This window comes from Mobula birostris, chromosome X, assembly GCF_030028105.1.
Source record: "Mobula birostris isolate sMobBir1 chromosome X, sMobBir1.hap1, whole genome shotgun sequence".
Lineage (NCBI taxonomy): Eukaryota > Metazoa > Chordata > Chondrichthyes > Myliobatiformes > Myliobatidae > Mobula > Mobula birostris.
In genome coordinates this window covers 66,198,012-66,218,970 of record NC_092402.1, presented here as the reverse complement: position 1 = coordinate 66,218,970, position 20,959 = coordinate 66,198,012, and the positions used below count along the sequence as shown (strand labels likewise).

At 43.0% G+C, this 20,959-nt stretch overlaps 1 protein-coding gene across 3 annotated transcripts in view; it reads right to left on the bottom strand.

Moving 5' to 3' along the window:
* lmbr1l (limb development membrane protein 1-like) overlaps positions 1-15,264 on the bottom strand; it is a 112,998-nt gene extending 97,734 nt beyond the window's left edge. For 2 of the 3 annotated variants that reach the window (XM_072249060.1, XM_072249062.1), the window contains exon 1: positions 4,292-4,381. In XM_072249060.1, the coding sequence (XP_072105161.1) occupies positions 4,292-4,351 (60 nt within the window). In that variant the 5' untranslated portion in view covers positions 4,352-4,381. Of the gene's footprint in view, positions 1-4,291; positions 4,382-15,185 lie in introns of those variants that run through there. The other variant, XM_072249061.1, reaches the window with a different exon arrangement.
* Between the last annotated feature and the right edge of the window lie 5,695 nt (positions 15,265-20,959).

Below are 20,959 nucleotides of genomic sequence, written 5' to 3'. Positions count from 1 at the left end.
ACAGCCTGGGTCCTGTCTGTGGGGAAGTTGAAGATCCAGCTGCAGATCTGAGTGCGAAGGCCCAGGTTCCAGAGCTTAGGAATCAAGATTAGAGGAAGTGAGAAGAGATAGATGTTGATTGTCTTTACCAAACCAGCAAGAAAACTGATTGAGCTGATTGGCCAAGGTAGGGGAGGGGAAGACTGGAGTTCTACAGTTTGAAGTTGGTAAGACTTTGCATGGAACTCCAGATTACCTGGCTATTGTTGTTGAAGTCTCTTTCTAGCCGATCTTTGTAAGTGGCTTTTGCCACTTTATTAAACTGCCATTTTACAGAGCTATATTCCAGTTTCCAGACCAGTAGGTGTGATCCTTTGCAGATCTGAGAGTCCATAACTTCTTGGTAAACCACAGCTTATCATGGTTATACCCCACAATGGTCTTTTTAGGAAGACGCACATCTTTTCAGAAGGATGAAACAGTGTCAGCATATTCATCTATACTCCTACACCAACCTTCCAAATGTTTCCAAGTTCATTTTGCCTGGACTAGGATTTCAACAGCAAACAAGCAGAGACAGGAGCAAACAGAGAGGCAGACAATGTTGGAGGTGGAAGCAAGGAGCTTATGTGAAGAGAGAATATTGGCTCAGAGGCGCCAGCAGTTTAGTTATCCTGAACCTTTGGCAAGAAAGAGAGGGCTAAACAATGGCAAGGGCTTGAGGTTTAGAAAACTTAGAGAAGGCAGTCATAAAAAAAAAGACCATTTGTAATGAAGAGAAGGATTTGGGTACATCCCTTGAGTCAATTTTCTCCATCGACCTGGTCATTTCCTCCCACAACAGTGCTCAAGAAAAGTAAAATCTTACTTTCACAATCAGCCTGCAGTGGACAGTGACTTCACAGAGATCAACAGGAAGTCTTACTGATTTTGCTCCTCACCAACAAAGAGGGCAAGGAGTTCAAGGATATGATAATGAGTATCCCGTCTTTGGATCCTTAATGGATTTTTGAAAATCTAAAGTACACTGTATTATGGAGTGTTACAAGCTTTTGGTCAACTTGCAACTAACAGAATATTATTTTAGTACTATTGTAAAATCACACTGAAGGCAACTTGTAATCCATAATTGCTATGTTCATCATTAATTGTGTATATTGCTTAACAAATCAGATAATTCCAGTACTTAGCACTGGACAGGAAGGGCAGGTTAAAGGTACACTTTATGACTCCACTTTGCAAGAGAAACATTTGACAAATGACTGCACAAAGGTCTCTATACAAGTTATGGTTCAATTATTCCATCATTTGTGCTCCTTAAATAAAACTTTACCACACCTTAAGATTGATTCATATTTATCTATGGGCTGGCTATCTCATTCCAAAGCAAAAGATGAGTTATATCCTGGCATCTCAACAGTTCTCTGCCATCCAAGCTAAGTGGCCATTCTGTTCAAATGACTGACATTGTTGCTTTCTTCACAGCCTGATGTGCTCAGTTTTTCCTTCCCATTTTCAACCTTTAATGGTCAAGATTAGTTTTGCTCTACCTCAATCAAAACCCACATTTGTACAGTGTGTAATGAGATCATTAAATGACTATTGACTGTGGAGAAAATGGCCAATTTAGCCATATTTTCAACATCGATTACTCCCCAAATCTATACGTGATATTTACCCACTGAGCCACTAACACAGAACCAAAGTTTGTTCATTTAAATACCAGGGGTTATTTTGTTTGGGTGGGGATGGAGGCAACAGGTAGTGGAAGAGATGACAATTGTCCATAACTCTAACGCATGCAGTGTGGAAACTGCACAACTTCCCCGAAGAATGCCGCAAAAATGCAAACGTCCGTGCCAAAACTGAATTGGAAAACAAATCAGCACAAAACTTAAACTGGGCAATTTACCAGGGCCTAACATCACGTTAGTTTGGAAGCATTCTTAAAGAAAATATAACTCACTCAAGGGATATAAACATAATATAAACATATTACATACATCACATTCATAATGATGAATTGTAGATGTGCCAATACACAATGTGGCAATGTCAATGGCTCACTTACCTCATGGCCATATTTTTTAAAAATACAATATTTTCTATTTCTCTCAAAAACAGATAACTCAGTGCACTTTTTGTAGCTAGCTATGTAGTACAAGAAACATTTTCACATTAAAATGCAAAATTAAAACACAAGCTTTCTATTATTCTGGGATCACTCCAGATAGTAACGATGTCTTCATATTTCTCCCCATATCTAACTACCACTTTTGACTTCTCCCATTCTATCAAGTATTAGAAGCTGATGGATTTCTTGTGCTCCTTTTAACCACTGTCTTTGGTTTGGGGGCTCCCAATGATGAACTGCTTATTTCCATACACTGGCATCCAAAACTCTCATGAAAACTACACCTTCCTGGACTTAGTAAAAAAAAGCTTCAGCAGCAGCCTTTTCAGATACATTCCCTTTTCAAATTCCATCCACCTACAGCACCAAGTTCATTTTGTAATGTCTGTGCAATAGACAGTGGGGCAAAAATCACTCAGCCAAGCCCATCTATTCTGATATTTATCTATTTTTCAAAACAGTTCAAAATCTATTTCCCTCCCTGCTCCTGAGTCCCTTTACTTAAGCCAATTTTCCCAATTTGAAACATGAAATGGAAATACAAACGTATTTATCAAAGCAACACACACAAAATGTTGGAGGAACTCAGCAGGCCAGGCAGATGCTCTATGAAAAAAGAGCTAATAGTCAATGTTTCAGGCCAAGACCCTTCAGTAGGACTGAGAATAAAAAAACCTCATCTTTTTATCTGCAGACTTTCTCTTCTTTGTGAGCAGTATTTAATGCTCATGGGATGGAGAAACACCATTCCCTACTGATATTTTTTTTGCATTTAACCTTCCAAACTATTCCCTCATCCTAGATCCTTAAACAGTGCAGTTTAAATCAACTATATTCAATTTATAAATATTTCAGATCTCCATCAAATCACTGTGTTGACAGACATAACCAAAGTCTCAGTTTGCATGACAGCAATTACAACACAATGTCCATTTGTACTCAGTTGTCTGGGGGTCTCCCCCCAACAAGCTTGGGCCACAGAAGAGAAATTATGTTACTACCACCTTATTTGAGTTTTATTCTTACCTTTCCAAATGTAATTAGTACATCTTCAAGGGTTTCTCCTGCTCTAACTGATATGACTATGTCTAAGAAACCATACATAAGTTACCCTTTACCTTCACCTGGATTTGGAGAAGAGATTCATTGCAAAGTTAAAAACACAAAATGCTGGAAATACTCAGCAGGTCAAGCAGCATGTGTGCAGAAAGAAAACTGATCCAAATTGTTGACTCAATTTCTCTACCACTATTAAAAAATGTCAGAGAGAGGTCAGGCAGCATTTATGGAGGGGGGATAAACAGTGAATGTTTCAGGCCAAGATTCTTCACTATTACTTGGATATACTGGAGATCCTTGGGTTTCAGCACTCCAAGTTAAAATGGGATTTGCAGGTGATGAAAGATTCAGTATAAATGAAGAACAAAAAGGCAGGATGAAGAATAAAAACACTTTAAAACTACAACAAACAGCTCAGATTTGGAAAACATTACCAAAAAGAGTGATGCAAACAGAGTGGTAAAGACTAGTGGAAAGTGTCAATAGATTCCCTCTATGCTACATCATTCTGATTTCGGGTTTCAACCCAAAACATCAACTGTACTTTTTTTCCCCATAGATACTGCCTAGTCTGCTGAGTTCCTCCAGCGTTGTGTGTGTGTCGTTCGGATTTCCAGCATCTGCGGATTTTCTCTTTGTGATTCTGATTCATTTGCAGCTTGTGCTTAACTAACACCACCTATGAATACAGTCAACTAACATATAAATTTTGTCATGTTGCATTCTGTATCTCTTTAAATTCTCAATTTAAGCGTCTATAGCATTGAAAACCGGAGCAAATTCTTAGCACAAGGGTACAACCAATGAATAGGTCAACGATGAAAGAAAACACACCCTGTAGAATCAGTAACAATATAAGATCTTGGTTTCAGTCAACTCTCAAAATGTGAAAAAATGAGAATGCCATCAAACCCAAGTATACTTTAACACGTGTGAAGCCACGCGTGGGTTTTCAGTTATCAAAATCACAAATATCCTCATGTCTCTGTGAACATGAACTATCAACAATACCATACTCATACTGAAGTTCCTTTCGAACATTAATTGTATTCATGTAATTTTCTTTCATCTTGATCAAAAACTAAACGAAGAGCAATCAATCTTTAAAAAGAAACTTACAATACACTCACGAACTTGGTTATGAAAGAGCTGAGTTCTAATTACAACGTCGTCTTCCATCGCAAAGCTTCATGACTGAGACATCGCAAACTAGCCGGTAACTGGATAGATGAAACGCCGTTCTTCAGCTTCACACTACTGCCAATTACCCCGCCCACCTCCACCGGGCAAACCGCTTTGGAACACTGTACCGGATTGGCTACAAGGAGCACGAGAGAACATCACACGCAACGAATCATTGGTAGACAGCAAACTATAATGGAACGCATTCTGTGATTGGCTAACATGAAGCAAATCCGATTGCTTTGGCTTCAAGTGTTAACTGACTGGTGAGGTAAAGTGATGAGCTTTACTAATAAATGAAGAGAGTATCTGATTGGTTGTAGCCACGAGACAATCAGCAGATGCTGCAAATTCAAGCAACACGCACATAAAAGTTGCTGGTGAGCTCAGCAGGCCAGGTAGCATTTATAGGAAGAGGTACAGTTGACATTTGGGGCTGAGACCCTTTGTCAGGGCTAACTGAAGGAAGAGCTAGTAAGAGATTTGGAAGGGGGAAGGGGGAAGGGGGAAGGGGGAAGGGGGAAGGGGGAAGGGGGAAGGGGGAAGGGGGAAGGGGTGGAGCTAAGAGCTGGTTGTAGCTTTTTTTCAGCACATTGTTGGTTGAAAACAGGGAAAAGGCAAGGTTTTCATTGCAGTGTTTGATTGGTTGACAGCCTCCATTTAAACTATGCGTCAAGCAGACCGGCGGGAAGTGTAGATACTGTTGCGATAGGAAAAGCAGGCAAATGCCTTGCTAGCACAGTATGTTCTAATTTTCGAACAGATTATTATATACGGTTTGAATGATCTACATAATAAATTAATATCCTATTAAGAACAGGAACTGCTGAAGCACTCAGCAGGTCAGACAGCCTTTGTGGAGAGAAAAGCATTTAACGGTCCCGGTCTGTGACTCTTCATATCAGGATAAGAGAGGTTTCGTTTTCGGTAGAAAGAACCTGGTGGAAAGGGTGAGACTAAGTGTAGCGGTTAAGATCGCGAAATGTCTTTTGTTCTCTGCAGTGTTGGTAATGACAAGGTTATGGGATAGACGAAGACAACAATGTTTGTAATGTACTCTGCTGCTGCTAAAAGCTAACTTTCATGGCACTTGTATTCTGGCAATACGTGCCTATAATAATAAACTTAAATTTTCAAGAAAGCAGGAGAATTCAGTATTAATTGTAGATGGCTGAGGAATTCTGATCAGGCAGAAGATGAGGTCCCTTAAGCTTCTGTTGGACTTTGTAACAGTGCAGGAGCTTGCAGATAGGTCAGAGTGGATAGGGATTAAAAGTGTCCAGCAATGGGAAGCTCAGGTTTATCCATACACATTGAATATAGGTACTCTGCAAAATTATTGCCCTAAAGCTAGATTTGGCTTCTCAAATATAGAAGTGGCTGCATTATAAACACTGGGTATGGTATATTTAACTAATCACTCTGGTAGAGGAGAAGCCATGATTCTGAAAGAAGAAGAAAACATTTGGGGCATCTATACAGAATGTATCATTATTGGAGCAAATGTGATAGGGATGGAGGAATTGAGGAATGGAGGCAGAATGTTTAAAAAGGATCACCTGTCCCCTGAAGTGGAGATAGAAAGATTTTAGGAAGAGAAGAGTGGTGTCAAAGAATATGCACATGTAGGTGAGAGCATGGTGCAAATTGGCTGCATCTTTGAGTTTTGCATGACTACAAGAAGCAATACCAATGCAGTTGTACCAGGAAAAGAGTTGAGTGGGTCTGACTAGGACATGAAGAAATACTGTTCCACATATCACACAGAAAGACAGGCATAGCTTGAACCCAAAACTACAATTTTGATCAGCAGAAAGTGAGTGGAGTTGAAGGAGAAATTCTTTTCTTTTATCTGAGGATGTTCAGCCAGGCACGTGTGTTGGTAGAGGGGAGCCAGTTAGGCTTCTGTTCAAGAAAGAAGTGAGCAGCCTTCCTTGACCCTCAGACCCTTCTGATGGGGGATGGAGGTGTAGAATGAATAATAAAAAAAACAAGTAGAAAGTGCTATTCTGAAATTTTAAATCTGTTTCCCTTTCCACAGATGTTGCCTGACCTATTGGTTCCAGCATTTTGTTTCCATTTCAGATTACCTGCTCCTGCAGTTCTTCCTTTCTCAAAGTTAAAATTTAGATGAAGCTTCATCAAATATTTCTTCACAGACGTTGCCCAAATTTACTGAACATTTTCAGTAATCCAAAAGCAGAGACTGCAGATACTAAAAATCCAAAATAATGTTTGTTTTCTTTTCACCAACACACTGGAGGAACTCAGCAGGTCAGGCAGCAACTATGGAAATGAATAAACCATTAACATTTCAGGCTGAAACCTTTCATCAGGACTGGAAAGGAAGGGGGGAAATGCCAGAATAAGAAGGTGGGGAGAGGGAAGGAGTGTAAACTAGGTGATAGGTGAAGCCAGGTGGGTGGGAAAGCTATTCTGGCGTCTTCCCCCTACCTTTCCAGTCCTAATGAAGGGCCTCGGCCCGAAACGTCAACTGTTTATTCATTTTCATTGATGCTGCCTGGCCTGCTGAGTTCCTCCAACATTTTGTGTGCTGCTCTGGATTTCCAGCATCTGCAGAATCTCTTATTTATTCTAACTCCCCCCACCCCCCCCCCCAGATTTTTACATTTAGTGGAAATTGTTCTGCTTATATAAAATGTACTCCCCAGCAAATATAAAACTGAGTTTATACTTAAATTAGTTTAAAAATAATCTAATAAAACGATGCTTTCTCTTTACGGAAACCACATATTAACATTTTTTTTGTTTTAAGCATCTGATGATCAGATTACAGATGAGCAATGAACATCTGATAAATAAAATTTATGGTCTGTTAATGGGACGAACACACTTTCTTCTGAAAGGCGACTTTTGAATTACTTAATACAGGAAGGGGCTGAAATTCAAATGAACCAATCAACAACGGATTGGATATCCGTGTGGTCAGAGCGCAACCTGGAGGCTGATTCTATACTGCATTAATGTTTGTCGATTTCTGTTTTTCCTCTTTTGTTTCATGACTCTCTGGGCCTCCAAAGTAATAACTGCAGCAAGCAAAATCAAAATGTAGAAGAATTCACCAAATCAGTGGGGGGAAATTGGATTTATCCTTTGCATCCATATTTGTTTGGGCTCAGATTTCTGGTGTTTTATTACTATGTGGGTTTCTGGTCATAGTAACTCTTTGGTAACGTTTGATTAATTTAAAAAAAATAATCTCCACTGGTTTTATATTTACACTAAAAGTAATCAAATTCAGTTATTACTATATCTTGGATCATGTTTTGCAAAATATTGTAATATTTCACAACTGGAAAGTTATTTGTGATTCTAATCACAGATTTTAAATGGTCTCTAACCCTCTATCCACCTTACCAAATCCATGAATACATTGCCCCTTTGAGTCAGTAGTGATTCTGCTATTATTTTCAGAAAACAGCAAATATTTAATTAGCATTTTTTTGTAAATTACAAGACATGTTTCACTGTCTATCATTCAAAATTTAGCATTAATCGATGATGTATTAGGACAAGGAATCCAAATGGAGTTTATCAGAATTGAATTTATTATCAATGACTCATGTCATGGAATTTGTTGTTTTGCAGTGCAATTTATAAAAGATTACTAAGTTACAATGAGAAATATTTTTTAAAATAAAGAAATGAATGCCCCAGTCGGTCCAAGTTGGCAGTAACATGCTGGTGGCCCCTCCCTAGGGCTGTGTGCTCAGTCCACTGCTGATTCACGACTGCACTGCCAGATCCAGCTCAAACCACACCATCAAGTTCGTAACAGCGGTTGGCCTCATCAGCAACAATGATGTTCAGCAGACAGAGAGGAGGTAGAGAGGCTTGTCAAATGGACTGAGCACAACAATCTGAGTCTCAACGTGGACAAAACAAAAGAGATGATTGTGGAAGGCACAGGTTGACCACTTTCGATTGCACATCAATGGCTCTGCCACAGAGAGAGTGAAGAGCTCAAAGTTCCTCGGTGTGCACAGAATGGACTATCTAACTTGGACCCAAAACATATTCAACCTTTCCTTATAACCTAGGTCCTCAATTCCTTGTAATATCCTGGTAAATATTTTATATACTCCTTCAATGTTATTGACATCTTTCCTGTAGGTAGGTGACCACAGCTGCACACAATACTCCAAATTAAGCCTCACCAACGTCTTATACAACCTCAACGTAACATCCCAACTCCTAGACTCAATACTGTGATTTATGAAGGCCATTATGCCAAAGGCTCTCTTCACGACCCCATCTACTGACCAGTGACATTACTTCCAAGGAATTATGGATCTCTTCCCAGAAGCCTCTATTCTCCTGCATACATCACTATGCAAGTACTACCTTGGTTTGTCCTCTAAAAGTGCAACACCTCACTTGTCTGCATTACATTCCATCTGCCATTTTTCAGTCCAGATCCCACTGCAAGCTTTGATAGCCTTCCTTGTTGTTCATTACATTCCCTGATCTGGTTTTACCCTACAATTTGACTATTGGTAAATACTGTACAAAACAGCAGTTAGACCTGAAGAGGGAGCTCAAGAGCTTTTTAGTTGGTGGTGACGTCTACCTGTCAGTGTAGACACACAAGCTGTTGACGGCAGATGTCTAGACAAAGAGTGTCTGAGTCTAAACGCAGCAGCTGTTCTATATCTATTGTGCAGCTTTTTTGTTTATCATCTTTTTGCACGCTCATTCATGCCCTAGCAAATCACCAAATGTTTGGCAACAGTGCCACTAACAGCTTCAGCAGCAGACTATATTACCTTGAGAAAGTCTGCAGATGCTGGAAATCCAAGCAACACACACAAAGCGTTGGAGGAACTCAGCAGGTCAGGCAGCATCTATGGAAATGAATAAACAGCTGATATTTCAGGCCAAGACCCTTTATCAAGACTGGAAAGGAAGGGGGAAGACCCCAGAATATAAAAGGTGGGGTAGGGGAAGGAGGCCAGCTGGAAAGTGATAGGTGAAGCCAGGTGGATAAGAAAGGTAAAAGGCTGGAGAAGAAGGAATCTGTTAGGAAAGGACAGTGAACCATAAGAGAAAGAGGAGGGGATGCTGAGGGAAGTGATAGGCAGGTGAGAAGAGGTAAAAGGTCAGAGTGAGGAATAGAAGAGGGGAGGGGGAAAGGAAAAAAATTCACTTTAAGGAGAAGTTGATATTCATGCCATCAGGTTGGAGGCTACCCAGATGGAATATAAGGTGTTGCTCCTCCACCCCAAGGGAGGCCTCATCTTGGTTAAAGAGGAGGTCATGGACCAACATATCAGAACGGGAACAACAGGAATTCTGCAGATGCTGAAAATTCAAGCAACACACATCAAAGTTGCTGGTGAACACAGCAGGCCAGGCAGCATCTCTAGGAAGAGGTACAGTCGACGTTTCAGGCCGAGACCCTTCGTCAGGACTAACTGAAGGAAGAGCTAGTAAGAGATTTGAGAGGGGGAGGGGGAGATCCAAAATGATAGGAGAAGACAGGAGGGGGAGGGATGGAGCCAAGAGCTGGACAGGTGATTGGCAAAAGGGATATGAGAGGATCATGGGACAGGAGGTCCAGGGAGAAGGAAAAGGGGGGAGGGGGGGAAAAACCCAGAGGATGGGCAAGGGGTATAGTCAGAGGGACAGAGGGAGAAAAAGGAGAGTGAGAGAAAGAATGTGTGTATAAAAATAAATAACGGATGGGGTACGAGGGGGAGGTGGGGCATTAGCGGAAATTAGAGAAGTCGATGTTCATGCCATCAGGTTGGAGGCTACCCAGACGGAATATAAGGTGTTGTTCCTCCAACCTGAGTGTGGCTTCATCTTTACAGTAGAGGAGGCCATGGATAGACATATCAGAATGGGAATGGGATGTGGAATTAAAATATGTAGCCACTGGGAGATCCTGCTTTCTCTGGCAGACAGAGCGTAGGTGTTCAGCAAAGCGGTCTCCCAGTCTGCGTCAGGTCTCGCCAATATATAGAAAGTCATATCGGGAGCACCGGGCGCAGTATATCACCCCAGCCGACTCACAGGTGAAATGTCGCCTCACCTGGAAGGACTGTCTGTGGCCCTGAATGGTGGTAAGGGAGGAAGTGTAAGGGCATGTGTAGCACTTGTTCCACTTACAAGGATAAGTGCCAGGAGGGAGATCAGTGGGGAGGGATGGGGGGACGAATGGACAAGGGAGTCGCGTAGGGAGCGATCCCTGCAGAAAGCAGAGAGGCGGGGGAGGGAAAGATGTGCTTAGTGGTGGGATCCCGTTGGAGGTGGCGGAAGTTACAGAGAATGATATGTTGGACCCGGAGGCTGGTGGGGTGGTAAGTGAGGACCAGGGGAACCCTATTCCTAGTGGGGTGGCGGGAGGATGGAGTGAGAGCAGATGTACGTGAAATGGGGGAGATGCGTTTAAGAGCAGAGTTGATAGTGGAGGAAGGGAAGCCCCTTTCTTTAAAAAAGGAAGACATCTCCCTCATCCTGGAATGAAAAGCCTCATCTGAGAGCAGATGCGGCGGAGACGGAGGAATTGCAAGAAGGGGATGGCATTTCTGCAAGAGACAGGGTGAGAAGAGGAATAGTCCAGATAGCTGTGAGAGTCAGTAGGCTTATAGTAGACATCAGTAGATAAGCTGTCTCCAGAGACAGAGACAGAGACAGAAAGATCTAGAAAGGGGAGGGAGGTGTCAGAAATGGACCAGGTAAACTTGAGGGCAGGGTGAAAGTTGGAGGCAAAGTTAATAAAGTTAACGAGTTCTGCATGCGTGCAGGAAGCAGCGCCAATACAGTCGTCGATGTAGCGAAGGAAAAGTGGGGGACAGATACCAGAATAGGCACGGAACATAGATTGTTCCTCAAAGTCAACAAAAAGGCAGGCATAGCTAGGACCCATACGGGTGCCCATAGCTACACCTTTGGTTTGGAGGAAGTGGGAGGAGCCAAAGGAGAAATTATTAAGAGTAAGGACTAATTCCGCTAGACGGAGCAGAGTGGTGGTAGAGGGGAACTGATTAGGTCTGGAATCCAAAAAGAAGCGGAGAGCTTTGAAACCTTCCTGATGGGGGATGGAAGTATATAGGGACTGGACATCCATGGTGAAAATAAAGCGGTGGGGGCCAGGGAACTTAAAATCATTGAAAAGTTTAAGAGCGTGAGAAGTGTCACGAACATAGGTCGGAAGGGATTGAACGGGGGGGGGATAAAACTGTGTCGAGGTATGCAGAAATGAGTTCGGTGGGGCAGGAGCAAGCTGAGACAATAGGTCGGCCAGGACAGGCAGGTTTGTGGATCTTGGGTAGGAGGTAGAAAAGGGAAGTGCGAGGTGTGGGAACTATAAGGTTGGTAGCAGTGGATGGGAGATCCCCTGAGCGGATAAAGTCGGTGATGGTGTGGGAGACAATGGCCTGGTGCTCCTTAGTGGGGTCACGATCGAGGGGTAAATAAGAGGAGGTATCTGCGAGTTGTCGCTGTGCCTCGGCAAGGTAGAGGTCAGTACGCCAGACTACAACAGCACCCGCCCTTATCGGCGGGTTTAATAATGTTAGGATTAGTGCGGAGGGAGTGGAGAGCAGAGCGTTCCAAAGGAGTGAGGTTGGAATGGGAACAAGGTGCGGTGAAGTCGAGACGGTTAACAAGGTGCGGTGAAGTCGAGAACGGGAACGGGAATGGGAATCGGAATTAAAATATTTGGCCATTAGGAAGCTCTGCTTTTGGTGCATGGAGGTGCTCAACAAAGCAGTCTCCCATTTTACGACGGGTCTCACCAATGTAGCTGAGGCTGCATCGGGAGCACTGGACACAATAGACGACCCCAGTAGATTCGTAGGTGAGGTTTGCCTCACCTGGAAGGACTGTTTGGGTCCCTGAATGGAGGCGAGGGAGGAGGTGTAGCACTTAGGCCACTTGCAGGGATAAGTGCCGGGAAATTAGTGGGGAGGGATGACGTGTTGAATGTGGAGGCAGTAAACAAGCGGGGATCCTCAATGACATGACCCATTACTACCATGAGGAGGTAACTCAATATTATAGGACCAGCTTCTTAACCTCCATCAGATTTCTGAATGGTTCATGAACACTACCTCACTATTTTGCTCTATTTTTGCACCATTTAAGTTCAAGTTCATTGTCATCTAACTGTACATATATCCAACCAAACGAAACAACATTCCTTCGGACTACGGCGTGCCCACAATACAAATATCACACAGCACATAAAATATTACCACAAATAAGTTTATAAAATAAATTCAAACATAAGTAGTGCACAGCACAGCTAAACAGTAAGCAGCTCGTTGTCCTTGTGATGAGAACTCGGTGGTGGCAGGATATTCATTAGTCTCACAGCCTGAGAGAAGAAACTGTTACCCAGTCTGACCATCCTAGTTCTGATGCTCCTGTACCTCCTTCCTGATGGTAGTGGGTCAAAGAGATTGTGGGATGGGCGGTAGGGATCCTCAACAATGCTTTGGGCCCTTTGTCTCCAATACTACCAGTAAATGTCAGAAATATGGGGGAGGGAGACCCTGGTGATCCTCTCGATGGTTTTCAATATCCTCTGTAAGGTCTTGTGGTCCGATGCCTTGCAGTTTCTGTACCACACAGTGATGCATCTAGACAGGACACTCTCAATGGTGCTTTGGGGCAGGGAGCCAAACACTGCTGTGCCTTCTTAACTTTATTCTCTAGAATGTAGGAGAATTAGGGGCGATTTCGCTGAAGTATACAAAATTGAGGGGTATAGATATGGTAAATGCAAACAGGCTTTTTCCACTGAGGTTGGGTGAGACTAGAACTAGAGGTCATGCGTTAAGAGTGAAAGTTGAAATGGTTAAGGGGAATCCAAAGGTGAACTACTTCACTCAGAAGGCGGTGCAAGTAGAACAAACTGCCAGTGGCAGTGGCGAATGTGGGTTTTATCTCTACATCTAGGAGAACTTTGGATAAGCACATGGATAGGAGGGGCATGGAGGGTTATGGACCAGATGTGGGTCAATGTCACTGGGCAGAATAACAGTTTGGCACAGGCTAGATGGGCTGAAAGGCCTGTTTCTATGCCTTTCTATGGGTTGTATGACTATGACTCCAATTACCCGAAAACACTTTGAGTTTGCTCACCGATTCAGATTTCTGAAATTCCCAAAGGTGGTCATTGATTAAATGACTGCAATAACTTACTACATATGACAAAATCAGATACCTAACTCTCTCAACAAGTTAGAAGGGAGGAGAAGAGGAGTTCAATGGTGACAGGGGATTCAATAGTTAGGAGAGCATACAGGAGATTCTGTGGACATGAAGATGCCTAGATGGAATTTTGCCTCCCAGGTGTCAGGGTCAGGACGTATCAGATTGTGTCAATAGCAATCTAAAGGGGAAGGGAGCAGCCAGAAGTTGTGGCACAAAGTGCCTCTAAAGATATTCACCCCCTTGGAAGTTTTCATGTTTTATTGTTTACAATATTGAATCACAGTGGATTTAATTTGGCCTGTTTGACACTGATCAACAGAAAAAGGCTCTTTTGTGTCAAAGTGAAAACAGGTCTCTACAATCTAAAGTTATTACAATTATCAAACACAAAATAATTGATGGCATAATTACTCACCCCCTTCAAATCAGTATTAAATAAATGCGCCTTTGGCAGCAATTACAGCCTTGAGTCTGTGCGGCTAGGTCTCTATCAGCTTTGTACATCTGCACACTGCAACTTTCCCCCAATCTTCTTTACAAAACTGCTCAAGCTCTGTCAGATTGCACGGGGATCATGAGTAAATAGTCCTTTTCAAGTCCAGCCACAAATTCTCAATTGGATTGAGGTCTGGACTCTGACTCACATGATGCAGCCACCACCATGTTTCACGGTAGGGAAGGTGTGTTTTTGATGATATGCAGTGTTTGGCCTATGCCAAACATAGTGTTTAGTCTGATGGCCAAAAGGTTCAATTTGGTTTCATAGAACCTTCTTTCAACTGACTTCAGATGCCTTCTGTCAAACTCCAGCTGAGATTTCATGAGTTCTTTTTCCCCAACAGTGGCTTTCTCTTTGCCATTCTCCCATAAAGCTGCAACTGGTGAAGCACCCGGGCAACAACTGTTGTATACACAGTCTCTCCCATCTCCACTACTGAAGCTGGCAACTCCGCCAGAGTTGTCATAGGTCTCTTGGTGGTCTCCCTCACTAATCCCCTTCTTGCATGGTCACTCAGTTTTTGAGGACGGCCTGCTCGCGGCAGATTTACAGCTGTGCCATATTCTTTCCATTTCTTGATGATTGACTTAACTGTACTCCAAGGGATATTCAAGGACATGGAAATTCTCTTATATCCATCTCCTGACTTGTACTTTTCAAAAACCTTTTCGTGGAGTCGCTGGAAGTGTCCTTTTGTCTTCATAGTGTAGTTTTTGCCAGGATACTGACTCACCAGCAGTTGGACCTTCCAGATACAGGTGTATTTTTACTACAATCAAATTGAAACACCTTGACTGCATACGGTGATCTCTGTTTTACTAATTATGTGACTTCTGAACCCAATTGGCTGCACCAGCGATGATTTCGTGTGTCATATTAAAGGGGGTGAATACTTGCGCAATCAATTATGTTGTGTTTGATAATTGTAATTCATTCAGATCTCTTTGTAGAGATCTGTTTTCACTTTGACACAAAAGAGTCTTTTTCTGTTGATCAGTGTCAAAAAAAGCCAAATTAAATCCACTGTGATTCAATGTTGTAGATACTACTAAAACTCTCATGCTGTTTGTGACCTCCAATTAGCGCAAACGGTGCATTACAGCGGCACTTTTTTTGGCTAAATCGAATTAAAATGCGCTAACTTACAGAATGCAGGCAATGTTCAGGGTTATATATTCGTATAAAATTGCTCATTCGCCAAAATCAACAGGCTCTCTTTCACCCGAGACCCGATCGGCCATCATGGAAATCGGGACGCGACAGCCCGACGCATGCGCATGGCCAGCCTCAGCAGCGACACCTACCGGAGCAAAAGGGCAGGGCAGCTCTATTTCAAGGGGTCACATTCTGCTAATCACCATTAGCATGTGCAGGATTGGGACAGATCTAACTGCCTCCCATCAATAAGAGATAATTAAATCTTATTGTAATGACGTACTTCCAGATACTCATGAAACCCTTTGCTGCAGTCAAAGGACAGCTGTGACTATATCACGTCCATTTAGGAGAGCGTCAACAACATCATCAAAAATAATCAGCATCCTTTGGTGTTACTGCTTCATATCTTCTATCCAGCATTAGGGTAAAAAAAAAATGGTCAGCCCAATTATGCCGCGTAGAAAGGGAAGGGAGGCATTATGGTCAAGAGATGACGCCAAACGTCGTCGGGAAGCGACAAGGAGAGGGAGAGAACAAAAATCTGATGAGGCCAGGGTCGTACGACTCCAGGATCAAAGAGTCAGGACGAAAACAGATGAGAGAAGGAGACAGAGGAGGAGAGGCATGCACGTCTCCAGAATCACAGACAAACCACAAACAGCAGAAGAGATGAAGAGACGGGGGATGAAAGGACTGCACGTCTCCAGAATGACAAGAACAGGCACAGAAGGAGGAGAGAGGAAGAGACAAAGGAGCTGAGAAATGCACGTCTCCAGGATCAGAGACAAAGAACAAACAGCAGAAGAGATGAAGAGATGGGGGATGAAAGGACTGCACGTCTCCAGAATGACAAGGGTGGCAGAAAAACCAGAAATAATGCCATCAAAAGTGTCCTTCATTAAATGAGGAGCAGCTATATTTGCTTTGCTACACGTCATTCTTCTTTAATAAACTGAGGTTTACTACTTCAGTTTCCAAAGCAAAGCGATACCAATAGCATTCAGGAAAATTTAATGTTCATTCTGGTTACATCAGACTGCACTACCCCTCTCTCGAAGGATGCCCCAACGGGTCACCCCATTGTCTAGTAAAACATGAAAATTTCTGGGGGGGGGTGAATACTTCTAATGGGCACTGTATTGGTACTAATGACATGGGTAGAAAAAGTGAAGAGGTCCTGAAGATCTAGGTAGGAGGCTGAAAAGCAGGACCTCAAGGGAAATAATCTCTGGATTGCTGCCTGTGCCACATGCCAGTGAGGGTAAGAATAGGATTTGGCAGATGATTGTGTGGCTGAGGAATTGGTGCAGGGGGCAGGGATTCAGATTTGTGTATCATTGGTATCTCTTCTGGGGTAGGTATGACCAGTACAAAAAAGACAGTTACACTTGAACTTGAGAGGGACCAAAATCATTGCGGGCAGGTTTGCTAGAACTCTTTGGGAGAGTTTAAACTAATTTAGTAGGAGATGTGAACCAGAGTGATTAGTCCAGAGGATGGAGCAGTTAGTATCCAGGATGTCATGGACCGGTTGCAGGGAATCCTCAAGAGTGAAGGTGAACATCCGGAAGTGGTGGTGCATGTCGGCACAAATGACGTGGGGAAGAAGAGGAAAGACATTCTACAGCGTGACTTCAGAGAACTCGGAAGAAGGCTGAAAAGCAGGACTTCCAGGGTGGTTATCTCCAGTTTGCTTCCAGTTCCTCGTGCTGGAGTGGTTAAGAACAGGGAGATAATGGATCTGAATGTGTGGCTGAGGAACTGGTGCAGGAAGCAAGGATTTACATTCTTGGACCACTGGGGTATGTTTCGGGGTAAGGATGAATTGTACAAAAGGGACGGGTTGCACCTTAATAAGTGGGGCACCAGCATTCTGGCAGGCAGGTTTGCCTCTGCAACACGGGTGTGTTTAAACTAAGTAGTGGGGGGGAGGGGACGAACTGGAAACATAAGGATGGAGATAAAGGGAAAGTGAGAATAAGAAAAGTTAAGAAAGACAGCAGAATCAACAGAGCAGAAAGCTCAAGAAGGGATTGTACAGTATGGCCAAGTGAAACAGGAATTGATATGGGAGGTGAGGGGAGTAATGAATTAAAAGTATTATATATAAATGCACAGAGTATAAGAAATAAAGTAGATGAGCTTGAGGTACAGTTGGAAGTTGGAAAGTATGATGTTGTGGGAATAACAGAGACATAGCTTCAAGTGGACAGGGCCTGAGAAATGAATATTCAAGGGTATACGTCCTATCGAAAGGACAGACTGATGGGCAGAGGGGGTGGGGTGGCTCTGTTGGTGGGGAATGATATTCAGATCCTTGCGAGGGGGGACATAGAATCAGGAGACGTAGAGTCAGTATGGATAGAACTGAGAAATTCTAAGGGTAGAAAGACCCTAATGGGAGTTATCTACAGGCCCCCAAACAGTAGTCTGGATGTAGGGTGTAAGTTGAATCAAGAATTATAATTGGCATGTCGCAAAGGTAATGCTACAGTTGTTATGGGGGACTTCAACATGCAGGTAGACTGGAGGAATCAGGTTGGTACTGGACTCCAAGAAAGGGAGTTTGTGGAGTCCCTCCGAGATGGATTCTTAGAACAGCTTGTACTGGAGCCCACCAGAGAGAACGCAATTCTAGATTTAGTGTTGTGCAATGAACCGGATTTGATCAGGGACCTCGAGGTAAAGGAGCCATTAGGAGGTAGTGACCATAATATGATAAGTTTTAATCTACAATTTGAGAGGGAGAAGGGAAACTCGGAAGTGTCAGTATTACAGATGAACAAAGGGAACTATGGTGCTATGAGGGAGGGGCTGGCCAAAGTTCAATGGAACAATACCCTAGCAGGGATGACAGTGGAACAACAATGGCAAGTGTTTCTGGGAATAATGTGGAAGGTGCAGGATCAGTTCATTCCAAAGAGGAAGAAAGATCCTAAGGGGAGTAAGGGGAGGCCGAGGCTGACAAGGGAAGTAATGGACAGTATAAAAATAAAAGAAAAGAAGTATAACATAGCGAAGGCAAGTGGGAAGCTGGAGGATTGGGAAACTTTTAAAGAGCAACAGAAGATAACTAAAAAGGCAATACATGGAGAAAAAATGAGGTACGAAGGTAAACTAGCCAAGAATATAAAGGAGGATAGTAAAAGGTTCTTTAGGTATGTGAAAAGGAAAAACATAGTTAAGACCAAAATTGGGCCCTTGAAGACAGAAGCAGGTGAATTTATTATGGGGAACAAGGAAATGGCAGACGAGTTGAACAGGTACTTTGGATCTGTCTTCACTAGGGAAGACACAAACAATCTCCCAGATGTAATAGTGGCCAAAGGACCTAGGGTAATGGATGAACTGAAGGAAATTTATATTAGGCAGGAAATGGTGTTGGATAGACTGTTGGGCCTGAAGGCTGATAAGTCCCCGGGACCTGATGGTCTGCATCCCAGGGTACTTAAGGAGGTGGCTTTAGAAATCGTGGACGCATTGGTAATCATTTTCCAATGTTCTATAGATTCAGGACCAGTTCCTGTGGATTGGAGGGTGGCTAATGTTGTCCCTCTCTTCAAGAAGGGAGGAAGAGAGAAAACAGGGAATTATAGACTGGTTAGCCTGACGTCGGTGGTGGGAAAGATGCTGGAATCAATTATAAAAGATGAAATTACGACACATCTGGATAGCAGTAGCAGGAGCGGTCCGAGTCAGCATGGATTTACGAAGGGAAAATCATGCTTGACTAATCTTCAGGAATTTTTTGAGGATGTAACTATGAAAATGGACAAGGGAAAGCCAGTGGATGTAGTGTACCTGGACTTTCAGAAAGCCTTTGATAAAGTCCCACATAGGAGATTAGTGGACAAAATTAGGGCACATGGTATTGGGGGCAGAGTACTGACTGGATTGAAAATTGGCTGGCTGACAGAAAACAAAGAGTAGCGATTAATGGGTCCCTTTCGGAATGGCAGGCGGTGACCAGTGGGGTACCGCAGGGTTCAGTGCTGGGACTGCAGCTGTTTACAATATATATTAATGATTTAGATGAGGGAATTAAAAGTAACATTAGTAAATTTGCCGATGACACAAAGCTGGGTGGCAGTGTGAAATGTGAGGAGAATGTTATGAGAATGCAGGGTGACTTGGACAGGCTGGGTGAGTGGGCAGATGCATGGCAGATACAGTTTAATGTGGATAAATGTGAGGTTATCCACTTTGGTGGTAAGAACAGGAAGGCAGATTATTATCTAAATGGAGTCAAGTTAGGAAAAGGGGAAGCACAACGAGATCTAGGTGTTCTTGTACATCAGTCACTGAAAGCAAGCATGCAAGTACAGCAGGCAGTGAAGAAAGCTAATGGCATGCTGGCCTTCATAACAAGGGGAATTGAGTATAAGAGCAAAGAGGTCCTTCTGCAGCTGTACAGGGCCCTGGTGAGACCACACCTGGAGTACTGTGTGCAGTTTAGGTCTCCAAATTTGAGGAAGGACATTCTTGCTATTGAGGGAGTGCAGCATAGGTTCACAAGGTTAATTCCCGGGATGGCGAGACTGTCATATGTCGAAAGATTGGAGCGACTGGGCTTGTATGCTCTGGAATTTAGAAGGCTGAGAGGGGATCTTATTGAGACATATAAGATTATTAAGGGATTGGACACGCTGGAGGCAGGAAGCATGTTCCTGCTGATGGGTGAGTCCAGAACCAGAGGCCACAGTTTAAGAATAAGGGGTAGGTCATTTAGAATGGAGTTGAGGAAAAACTTTTTCACCCAGAAAGTGGTGGATATATGGAATGCTCTGCCCCAGAAGGCTGTGGAGGCCAAGTCTCTGGATGCTTTCAAGAAAGAGATGGATAGGGCTCTTAAAGATAGCGGAATCAAAGGTTATGGGGATAAGGCAGGAACTGGAAACTGATTGTGGATGATCAGCCATGATCACAGTGAATAGTGGTGCTGGCTCGAAGGGCCGAATGGCCTACTCCTGCACCTATTGTCTATTGTATACAGGTAGATTTAGCATGTAGAGACTGAGGAAGAATATGCAGTTGAGAAGGCAAAATTGCTATCAGTGGGGTGTGTTGAAGTGTGTCTATTTCAATACAAGAACTGTTAGGAAATAGGGAGATGCATGGGTCATTACATGGAACGATGACATTGTGGTCACTATGGACACTTGGCTGTCACAAGGGCAAGAATGGCTGCTGGATGTTCTGTGCTTTAGATGTTTCAAAAGGGACAGGGAGGGAGGTAAGAGATGGAGCTAATCACGGATAGTATTACAGCTGCAGAACAGGAGGAACTTGTGGAGGGATTGTCTACTGAGTCAGTGTGGGTGTGTAATAAATTATTTTAAAATTTGTCTGTGGTCTTTTCTGATTCAGCTCAGTATTTGCATATGCAATTGCAAACGAAGGAGACACCACACATGTGTTCAAGGCCACAAGAAAACATGTTATTAAAACTAGCCCAACTGCAATATCAGCTACACCCCCATATCACTTATGATCTTCAACCCAGACACAATTTTTGAAAATGGGGACAAGTGGTCTGTAAGGAGGAAAACATCATTCACTATCTCATCTCAGGCATGTGCTCTTGTTCACATCTCCAGCAACCATTTTGAATTTGATCTTCCATTTTATTTTGGCATGTACCAAGGAGGAATCACAATTAACTCTTACCTGACAGGAAGGGAGCAATCACCCTGGTTAAGATTTTTACTGTTATGCTGTAGATATTTCATTTTAGCAGTCCTGTAAGAGCAGTCTGTTCTGCT